The sequence below is a fragment of the Bombus bifarius genome, unplaced genomic scaffold (assembly GCF_011952205.1).
Source record: "Bombus bifarius isolate JDL3187 unplaced genomic scaffold, Bbif_JDL3187 scf7180000008208, whole genome shotgun sequence".
Lineage (NCBI taxonomy): Eukaryota > Metazoa > Arthropoda > Insecta > Hymenoptera > Apidae > Bombus > Bombus bifarius.
Genome location: NW_022884511.1, coordinates 1,234,665 through 1,245,198, shown reverse-complemented (window position 1 = coordinate 1,245,198; position 10,534 = coordinate 1,234,665). Strand labels below are relative to the sequence as shown.

Sequence of the window (10,534 nt, the reverse complement as noted above, 5' to 3'; positions counted from 1 at the left end):
AGGCGCATTTGTCTCGAGGGACCCTTTCACAAGGGGACGGATGCAGCCAGCCGAACGATTAGCGAGCAGCATCCGGCGCCGATCTAAAAGCCCCCTTTCTATGTATATGTAAGCATCGAAGAGCCGGATTACAACCGCGGAGATTTCAGCGGCAAACATACCGATTCTCGAGTGGCCAGAAATGGGAGGATCCCACTCGACGATGATTGACGTTTATTATACGTTCGTAAATCATCCTGGCAAATGTCCACAAATGCGTGCACCAAAAAACAAAATCTCCTCTAGTTCCAGGATCTCGAAAGAATCATAGATATTTCGAAAAGAAGCTCCGGTCAAAGAAAATTGGCGCAGGGCGGAGCCTAGAGTTTTCGTGCTCGGAAAAGCGCAGGCGATATCGCTTCCTTCGGGTTACCGGCCCTCTGATCAATATTAATACGTGACACCGGCGAGAGGGTGAACTGGTAAGACACACACATACACACCACAGTGTATCAAGCGAAGCATGAATTGAAAAAAAGGAGCGGAAGGAGAGGGAGGACGGAAGAAAAATTATCACGCGTTCAATCACACTTGGAATGGTACATAAGATAGATGAACAACGATAGGGCACACAAGCAGTGAGTAAAGGAAAGAAAAGTAAAGTAGACCAGAGTGGGTACGAGCGAAGAGATAGGCTGTTGATAAGTGTATATTTACCGCCAATCTAGGAACGTCCACAGCCTCGTCGGTGCAGCCCACCTCAATGGTTAAAATGCGATAGTATAGGCCCTTGTTTCTTGCCCTAACACGCAGCATGCAACACTTTTGTGTTCTCGTAGACTGGTCCACGGCACGTCATCGATAGAATCGTTCGCAGAAAATCACGATGACTACTGTCAACGATTCAGAAGGGCGCGGAGATCAGGGTTGAGGCACTCTATTCACTCACGTACACGCACTTTTCTTGTCGATTGTAATGCTTTAGCGATTCTCTGTACGTACACGAAGTCACAGTTGTATAATTGCCACTGTCGTTGGTATTAACGTATATCGGCGTGTAATGATTTACTTGTTTCTTAATATTACGCGTACTCGTTACAGTGAATGAAGATTCGAAATTGTTAGCATACAAGTATCGGTACAAGCGGAATCGCTACAGAACAATTCGACCTCATACGTACGATCATGATACGTCCGCGTATTGCATTCTTTCAAGACCAACTGCGGGATCGCGATTTTTAGTTCTCTAACTGTTTTAGTGGTGCCCTCCTAAAGCAAGCGTAGTCCACGAGTATGCAGTATATAGAAAGTCATCCCAACTTGTGTTTCTAGTAACGTTTCCACGTAGCGGCAAAACAATAACAGATTATACTGCCTTTATGTCAAACGTGTTCTAATTACTAATAAATATTAGACGAACAATTTGTTACATTAACTTTAAGCATGACATTAATGTTAATATTTGTACTGCACATGGGTTATATTTAAACCATTAATGAAAAAATATTTTCTAAATATTAATATCAATATCCATCGTGATAGATATCCATTATCAGTAATATTATCGTTTTAGTAAAAAGTATTTAAGGCAGAATACAATAATTTTGTAGCTATTGGTTTATTTCATAAAGATTAAAGCCGCTTAAGAAGGCATGATAAAAAAGTATATTTATATTTTGTTTACAGACAATGTGAAGTTTAAGGAAGGGAGACTTTATCTATTTAACTATGTAATATAAACAATAGTTTCATTTTAATAATTCAAAATTCATATTTTGTAATTAATGTACAATTTATCTATCAAATACACACATTACATATGTAACAACATATAGAAACATCCTCGTTAATTAAAACAAAATTAGTGATTAATAAATTGGTATAATAGAAACTTATAGATTTCTGTTATCTTAATCACATGACTGAGACACGAATGGCGTAAAATATTGTGAAAAATTATTTTTAATCATTACTAGCTTCATCTGAATCTTCAGCTAAGATTTCATTGTATCCTGGCAATGTTCTTGGGTCGAATGTCTTTTGAAAGCATTTTTGAAAAATGAAACGAGCCTTTTTATTTGGAGGAGATGGTGAATTTGGTACTTTGTCTTCAAATGCATCAGACTGATCACTATCCAAATTTTGTTCTTTGTCGGTTTCATTGTTACTAGATTTTCTTTTCGTTATTGTAGAAAATATAAAATTCACTAATTTCTTTTCACTTGTAGATGTTTTATTAACGTTTGTAATTATGTCACAGCTGGATGAGGTATTCTTTTTCATTTTATCTTCAATATCTTGTTCTATAGGAAGGTTACTTCTTACTCCATTTAGATTTTGATTATCTCTGGTTGATGCATCAACTTGTCCCTTTGGTTCCTCCACGAAACATGGATGTGGTGTTTTAACATTACCTAATTTGTTATTGGATTTAACTGACTTATCTTGAATTTTACTATCAGATTTATTATTTTTCCTACAAACTCGTTTATTTGTTGCTCTTCTTTTTATGGATTTTTCTTGTGGCTTATTAATTAATGTTGTTTCTGCTTGACTATCTGTATCAGAACTCAATGTTGACAGCACTAAGTTCACTTCAAAAGATTGATTTTTTAATGCGAATATAACTGGTCTAAAAAATATTAATAAATATTATATTCATTTATATAAATTCATTTTACCTATGTCTAATATAAAGGAATTAAAATTTATATTACTAGTTTTTACCTTCCTGCTCCTTCAGAGTATATACTAATGGGTGTAATTGCAATTTCTGCAAAATTTAAGATGGACCTAAATTCTTTCATACAAAAGGTAATTGTTGTTTCACTACCAATATCATATCGATCAAATTCTCCCTTTCCAAGTGCAAGTTGTGTACGTATTGTATTTGATAAACCTGTCAGAAATTTTTCATTTTATATTACAATAAACTACTTTTGTTATCTCTTAGATTTTACCTGAGACATCATCAACATAATTTCTTAATAAAAGCTTTTGTGCTGAAACTTCAAATGTTATTTCAATTAAATGTTGATGAAAATTTTGCATTGCATCGCCTAATACTCGTGGTTGAGATAAAAGTTTGATTGATGCAGAATCCTTATTATATACAGTCTGAAAAATATAATAAAAGAAGGTAATGAAAAATGAAAATGTAAATAATTTGTTATAGATATATGATACATACTTGTAATATTTCACAATCTAGAATGGGCAATAAATGAGTCTTAGTAATACTGTTTTTATACTTTAAAATAAACAAAATTTCAGATGCATCTGGCTCTAATTTAATATGACATGTTTCTACCTGTTTGTCTATTAAATGTGGAGCCTTAAATACAGTCATTGCACTCTGTAAAATAGAAATATTACTATTTGTAATATTACATGGAAATATAATAATATTGTATTACCCTCATTGATATTTTACATTTCAATGCATCATTTTCTTGTAAGTCACCATAAGCATAATATGAAAAATAACTTTGTAGGAATGTAAAATCAGCATATGCTGAATTTGCCATATTAACAGTACGAAATGATAAAGTATTTTCATGTGGTTCTATGTACATTTCATCTCCAATTTTTGATAATGCATGTATAGCCTTCGCTAAAACTATAATGCTTTATTATATATAAATGATATTTTTTAATACATAACAAAATATAACCTACATGAAATCGACATACTTTTTACATTTGCTCCTGCTATAACACACTTCATGTTAAATTTCTTCCATTAAACTATTTCTTATAAATAAAACATTAAATAATTATTCGAAAAAAGTAACCGAAGGAATCCATAATATTATATTTAAATCAAAATAGGGTACATCAAACAACTGAATTTGGTTAACCGGTTATGACAGAAATGTATGTTCGTATATCTGAAATACAAATTATTGATATACATAAATAATAATCATTTTATAGAAATAATCTACATTATAAGCAAGTATAAACTTTGGGTAAGAATATATAACTTATATTTAGCGCATTGTAAATAATAGTGGCAATTAATGCAATCTCGAATCTCGAAAATCGAAGGCTTATCTGTCAAACATATTTCCAATGGTGCATTTGACATTTCATTAGCTTTTGTTCTTCACAGATATCAAATGCAATAAAATAAATATCAACGCTAAAAAATATATAGGAATTAAAAAAATATTATTAAATTCGTCATGGTGAGTACACGAAATTAAATATTAGTAATAGAAATTAATTAATTGGAATTACAAATTCCTTGAGTCTTATAATCTAACCTCATAGAAAAGTACCATAACTTCGTAAAGTTAATAAAATGAAAATATATACTATTAAAGATCCATTATATAATTTTTTTATTATATTTGGTAAAAATAATATTGGATATTTACAGCTTGTTTTAGTATTGGGAGATTTACACATACCACACAGATGTAGTAGTCTTCCAAGTAAATTTAAGAAATTGTTGGTGCCTGGTAGAATACAACATATTTTATGTACAGGTAATCTCTGTACTAAAGAATCATATGATTACTTGAAAACACTAGCCAGTGATGTACATGTTGTTAGAGGAGATTTTGATGAGGTATATTTTATTTAATATTGTTAAATATTGTTATAATTCCTTAATAATGTATATTTTACTATATATTCTTTTCATTTACAGAATTTAAATTATCCAGAACAAAAAGTGGTCACTGTTGGTCAGTTTAGAATAGGTTTGTCACATGGACATCAAGTAGTACCTTGGGGAGATCCAGAATCACTAGCTTTAATTCAAAGACAATTAGACGTTGATATTTTGATATCAGGTCATACACATAAATTTGAAGCATACGAGCATGAAAACAAATTTTATATTAATCCTGGTTCAGCAACAGGGGCATATAACCCTCTTGATACGTAAGATTTTATGTTAATAGTATAAAGTAAATTTTGAATGTTACATAATATACTTATAAATTTATTTTATTATTTATTTTATTTCATCATTATATTTACAGATCAGTTATCCCATCTTTTGTTCTAATGGATATTCAGAGCTCAACAGTTGTAACTTATGTCTATCAACTTGTTGGTGATGAAGTAAAAGTCGAACGAATCGAGTACAAAAAAAATTAAAATATGTAGGAAAATTAAAATGTAAGATATATATATTATAAATCGAAAATGGAATTTCACAATGAAATTCAAGATTAATCTGTGTATAATCCATATAAAATATTACCTGTATTACCTGTATTTAAGCATTTATATAAAAATTTAAATTGTATAATACATTTGATATAAATAAAATGGAAATACAATATATAAATTGCATAATAGTTTTTATTTAGCAAATATAGATCATACTTATATAACAATTTTTACTTTTTCATGATATATATTTATTCAAAAAACATTCATTTTTCATGTTACATTCATTTAAGTAAAAGTTGTCATGATCAAATTTAGTACCATGCTTCGTGTCACGTACGCTTATTTATGTTCATTTAAGTGTGTGTATAGACATACATATTACCGTGTCCTACTTCTGTGATTCATTAGAATTTCCTTGTGTGTATTAGTATCCGATCTTTACATTTTCAACTATTCCTTTTTTATATATTAATTTCATTTGTGCCTGAAATGTACTGATCATACGTAAAATTCTCTAGAATTACGATAAAACACGAAATTAAGCATAGGCGTAATACAAAGAAAAATTTAATTTAACTACATACACAAGTTTTTGTTTTTTAACGTTTACTATGTATTTTTTTACGTAGATTTGAGTATTTTGGTCGAAAATTGTCTTTAATATCAGAATTATACGTAGCTAGATATATACATGAATTTTTACAATTTCAGCAGATTCTAGCTATAAATTGATTCTTTAAAACTTAGGTTTTTACCGGACCGAATTTTTTATTGATATAAATCAGAAAAAGGAATATGATTTACATATAATTGATATGTTAGTTCATATATTCTTAATATTCAGGTTTAGAGCAGAGCATTTTCTAGTGTTTGTTTTCTTCTTTTGTGTCTATGTAGTTATGGTGGTATATACGCTTATGGGTTTTATCTGTGAAAAAAGGAGGACGTGCATGGGCGCTCGTACAAGGCAGTCAGACTATATACATATATCCCAACAGTAAAAGGGGGGAACAGAGCACTATTACGCATGCGTAAAGGACAAAGAGGGAATTTGGACCGACCCAACAAAAAGGGCCCACTGATCTCTGCGGCTTTAGTGTTAAATTCCAAACGATTTTAAGTAGAACATATTAGTTTTGTGTCACAGATAGTTTGCTTGAAGTTCACGTTAAAATGACAACAACATTATTACGAACTGGTCTACGATTTGTAATTTCCAACAAGTGTTTTAAAAAAAGAGCTATTTCAAGTTTATGCTATGGAATATCAGAAAAACAAAATATTTTACTAAAATGCAACCAGGTAATTTTCTTTTTATATTGCAAAAAAAAATAGTGAGTTTAATTTATAACAAATTTCTAATCAATTACTTTGTTTTAAAACACTTTGTATTAAAAATAATGTTAATATGAAGTAATAAAATATTAATAAATAAAATAAGTCATTTTAAAAAGTTATTTAGACGGAAAATGTTATTTAAAAAAAATAAAAATTATATTTTGAATCGTAGGTAGCAAATTTTTCAAATTTTTAAAAAAAGGATATGTTTATTGAATATATTTAAATAATTTATATAATTATTTTCACCTTTTCCAAATTGTTTTGGAAAATCTTCAAGATTCAAGGGCAATATTACGTATTAGTTTTACAGGTGTAGAATATTACAAATACATAATGTTGTACTATAGTTCGTGCATGTAAACATATGTACTGTGTATGGATAAAGATAATTTATTTATAGAATTTTTAATTAAAAGGAATATTAATGTTATTAATAGTAGAGTTACATATCTTTTTAATTGTTCTAACTTATTAAAGATAAATTAATTTCTTTTCTTTCTTTTCTTAATCCAGACTCTTTTTGGAGTCTATTATTGGGATTTCTCCTTGCATCGAAGTTCATTGAACGTATATATTTATATTATATATTTACGATGTAATGTTTTTATACAAGGATACAATATCGTAATCTATCTAATTAGATATAATGCAGTTGTCATAATCAATAACAACACACAATAATTTTTAGAACAACCTTTTATTTATTAAGGAATATATAAACCAAATGTTTTCAGTATTATAAAATATCTCCGCGAGCGTGTAGTACAAGAAGAGTGCATCAAACGGGTATCTCAACTTCTGTAAGCGAACAAGAAAGTGATAACGATTCTGACACCGAACAAGGAAAAGTAAGATACTGTTTAAAGTCTTATTATTTAAGATATTGTAATGCGGTAACAATTTAATCCCAGTCATTTATTATTTTTTTTTTAATATGTGGTAACTAATCATTTAATAAAAAGTTATTTAGAATATTTTTATTTATCAGGGACAATCGTATTTCTGGAGAAGGAAAATGCGGACACTACATAATCATTTGGATATTAATAAAGACGGAGTTATCAGTCACGACGATTTCATGTTGTTCACAGAAAGATTTTCTGACTTGGGACACTTAACTCCAGAATTAAAAATTGAATTCAAAAAAATAATGAATGTAAGTCAGTCTCTTTTTTATGCATTCTATGGATCAAAATGAAATAGTACATAATACTTTTAAGTTATTTATTTATATATAGAAAGCATGGGAAGAACAATGGGGAGAAATTAGTCCGTATAATTTTATTTGTATCGAAAAATATTTGGAGGAAATGCAACATGTTCTTAATGACTCATCATTGAAGAGAAGATGTCATTATTTTTTGCCATTTTTATTCAAAGTATGTTTTTAAAAATATGCATTTATATAAATTAACCCATTGAGGACGACATACGATTCGCAATTTCTTTTTGTGCGACTGACGATATTTTGTGACATATAGGTTTTCAAAATGAGTTAAGAATGCATCAGTAATCGCACTTACGATTGCTTGATCATCAATTACTTCATCGGAATCACTCTCATTTTCACTTTCTACTAAATTTCTACTAGCGATTTCCTAACTTGTTGAAGCCGTAATTAATTGCAAGACGACTGCTACAGCTAAACTGCGACTCCAGAAAGGAATTCGAAAGATTTGGTCTTTACAAAGATCAAAACATTATTATGAACATTATTACCAGCCATCCTTGAAAAATGTTGTGAAATACGATACGTAGACGTAGGAAAATAAATGACGTGACGTATCAAGCGTCCGTACGACACGCGACGCGACGGTCCGTACGTTGCACGAACTGTGGCTAGTGGAAATAAAACGAGAGACAGTACACTGTACAGACGCCGTCCCAATGGGTTAATATGCGTTAAAAAATATTTTCAATATATCATTAAATATAAAATTGCAGGCAGTGGATAAAGATCGAAATGGTGAAATTTCTGTGCAAGAATTTCAGTTATTTTTCCAATGTTTAGGACTCACACATGATGTAAGTAAAATTGCACATTCAATTTTATGATTATTAAAATAAAAGTTAAATTAATGAATTAATTAAACTGAAATATTTATTATAGGATGCAGTTATTTCCTTCAGTCATATTGATACTAATGATGATGGTAAAATTAGCTTTGAAGAATTCATAACAATGGGTCGTGAGTTCTTCTTAACAGAAGATCCAACAAAACCCAGTAAATATTTCTGGGGTCCTTTGGTAGATTAAAATTCTCACTACAATCCTATAATTTGTGATAATACAATACTATATATTAATTATTTTTATAATGGTAATTTTTTGACTTCACTTGTAAGATATTTGAGTTATAGGATATAAATTTTTATACTATAGGTTAATTCGTTTACGTATATACAAAAAGCTGTTTAAATAAAAAGACTTATTAGTGTAATGGGTAGAACTTGTATGAAACTATTTTTGTTAAAAAGTATAACAGTTTAATTACAAATATAAATACTCACTTTTACAAATACATGTAATTGTATGAAAATAAATAAACCAATTATTTAATTACTTTGATTTCCTAAGAGAAAAACCTTCACCAGTGAATGCTTTAAATTCATCTGGGTCTTTTGCCTATAAACATATAATGGGATAAATATACAGTAACATACAAATGACATTTCAACTTACCTCTTTATTATTAACAGGTTTACTAATGCGCAAGAACGTAAGTGTTCCTATTTTATAATCATAATCTGGTATTCCTCTAACATAAGCCGGTTTACTTGTGGTAACTTCTGGTTTTGCAAAATCTCTACGTTTTTTGCCATCTAGTCTATTACCTTCTCCTTTGAATGGCACAAAACCAGATGGTGCTGGCATTAAATCTGCAGGATCTACTACATTTTCATCCTTTTTAGTCTCTTTTTCTACATATCCCAATGGTGGAGCAAATTCAACGTTCATATCACATTCTATGATAGTGACTGCTGAACCTGGTCTTGTTTCCAAAACACACATTTCATATATTCTTTGATTGTATTTTATAGCAATAATGTCACCTGTTGTAAGACATGCAAAATTTCTTAATCCATTTTCTAAAACAGCTTTAGGATTTGTGATGTCTAAAAAATCTTCTGATTGTGGTTGAAAACGTGAAAATGTTGCAACAGGTAAATTTACACTTTCAACATTTATTAATTCTCCTTCTTGTAACAAAAGATTGTACATCATCTGTAATCACAATATGATAATTGTACACTGATTTGGGCTATATATCAATTTAGTATTCCTAACTAATAATACAAAAATGAGAATATAAACATACCCAACAAGGTAAATAAACTCTTCCTTCGTCCGCAACAAACTCTAAAACTCCACAATGAGTAATTCTATTAGTTTTTTCATTACTTAATCTGAATAACATAGGAAATCTAATATTTAATCTTGTGAGATGCTCTAAAGCTGAGGGTGGCATGATTACTGAAAAACAACAAATTATAATCTTTTACTTGTTCAGTGAATAATTTACAACATGTTCTTTAGATATATATACTTTTCCCTCCACGTTCTACATCTCGTCGATATGTACCCGGTAACATTGACACAGAAAAACATCTATAGTGGTTGTTGAAAGGTCTGACAATCTCCGGAAACATGTTAAATCCAAACTGAAAGTGGAAAGTCATTTTAATCGAAACAACATAACCTTATTTTATTAAAAGAAATCATCGAACGGAACATATTCCGTCGCTGTTTGTCGTTTCTCTATCAGGTTTTCTTTACCATATTTATGTATTTGTTGCAGTACTCTTTCGAAGGCTTATAATTAATAGAATTTTTTTAAAAGCCTGGAAATTTAGATTTACTTATCACTATGACATACGCATAAATACATAAACAGACACAACTTATGCATATCTATCAGAGGTGAAGAAATATCGATAGTATATCGATTATTATCGTTAGTCTTTGAAGTGAAAAACTAGTGAAAGCTAGTGATATTTTTTTTATAACTATCGATAGTTTCGATATTATTTTGAATAACTTTAAATTTGAATGTATCAGGGTATCAAGCAATTGGAATTTGCT

General features: G+C 29.8%; 5 protein-coding genes across 10 annotated transcripts in view; 2 read left to right on the top strand and 3 right to left on the bottom strand.

The window, feature by feature from the left end:
• The window catches only part of LOC117210626 (GTPase-activating protein skywalker), a 45,049-nt gene extending 43,831 nt beyond the window's left edge, over positions 1-1,218 (bottom strand). The window contains exon 1 of the mRNA XM_033453818.1: positions 697-1,218. The gene's annotated coding sequence lies outside the window, so the exon portion shown is untranslated. The remainder of the gene's footprint in view (positions 1-696) is intronic.
• Positions 1,219-1,639: 421 nt separating this feature from the next.
• LOC117210627 (cell cycle checkpoint control protein RAD9A) lies at positions 1,640-3,891 on the bottom strand. 3 transcript variants are annotated; one of them, XM_033453823.1, is made up of 6 exons: positions 3,658-3,891; positions 3,396-3,598; positions 3,170-3,334; positions 2,940-3,096; positions 2,707-2,878; positions 1,640-2,611 (listed from the first exon to the last, which is right to left on the bottom strand). In XM_033453823.1, the coding sequence occupies exons 1-6, from the start codon at positions 3,704-3,706 to the stop codon at positions 1,942-1,944; spliced, it is 1,416 nt and encodes a 471-aa protein (XP_033309714.1). In that variant the 5' UTR covers positions 3,707-3,891; the 3' UTR covers positions 1,640-1,941. The 3 variants fall into 3 exon arrangements, with proteins under 3 accessions (XP_033309714.1, XP_033309716.1, XP_033309715.1); XM_033453825.1 differs by having other exon boundaries at positions 3,413-3,598; positions 3,673-3,891; XM_033453824.1 differs by having other exon boundaries at positions 1,646-2,611; positions 3,673-3,891.
• A 133-nt stretch (positions 3,892-4,024) lies between these two features.
• Positions 4,025-5,118, top strand: LOC117210630 (vacuolar protein sorting-associated protein 29). The gene is made up of 4 exons (XM_033453829.1): positions 4,025-4,169; positions 4,364-4,555; positions 4,637-4,872; positions 4,974-5,118. Exons 1-4 carry the CDS (start codon positions 4,167-4,169, stop codon positions 5,089-5,091), a joined length of 549 nt encoding a protein of 182 aa, XP_033309720.1. The 5' UTR covers positions 4,025-4,166; the 3' UTR covers positions 5,092-5,118.
• Positions 5,119-6,212: 1,094 nt separating this feature from the next.
• LOC117210713 (sarcoplasmic calcium-binding protein) lies at positions 6,213-8,798 on the top strand. Its single transcript, XM_033454009.1, has 6 exons — positions 6,213-6,411; positions 7,185-7,298; positions 7,439-7,606; positions 7,689-7,829; positions 8,395-8,475; positions 8,561-8,798. Exons 1-6 carry the CDS (start codon positions 6,283-6,285, stop codon positions 8,705-8,707), a joined length of 780 nt encoding a protein of 259 aa, XP_033309900.1. The 5' UTR covers positions 6,213-6,282; the 3' UTR covers positions 8,708-8,798.
• On the bottom strand, positions 7,196-10,387 carry LOC117210712 (ubiquitin recognition factor in ER-associated degradation protein 1). Of its 4 annotated transcripts, XM_033454008.1 has the most exons (6): positions 10,229-10,387; positions 9,999-10,113; positions 9,771-9,925; positions 9,134-9,676; positions 8,962-9,076; positions 8,530-8,723 (listed from the first exon to the last, which is right to left on the bottom strand). In XM_033454008.1, the coding sequence occupies exons 1-5, from the start codon at positions 10,229-10,231 to the stop codon at positions 9,011-9,013; spliced, it is 882 nt and encodes a 293-aa protein (XP_033309899.1). In that variant the 5' UTR covers positions 10,232-10,387; the 3' UTR covers positions 8,530-8,723; positions 8,962-9,010. The 4 variants fall into 4 exon arrangements, with proteins under 4 accessions (XP_033309898.1, XP_033309899.1, XP_033309896.1 ...); XM_033454007.1 differs by lacking the exons at positions 8,530-8,723; positions 10,229-10,387 and adding an exon at positions 7,196-7,248 and having other exon boundaries at positions 9,999-10,146; XM_033454005.1 differs by lacking the exon at positions 10,229-10,387 and having other exon boundaries at positions 9,999-10,146.
• Positions 10,388-10,534: the final 147 nt, after the last annotated feature.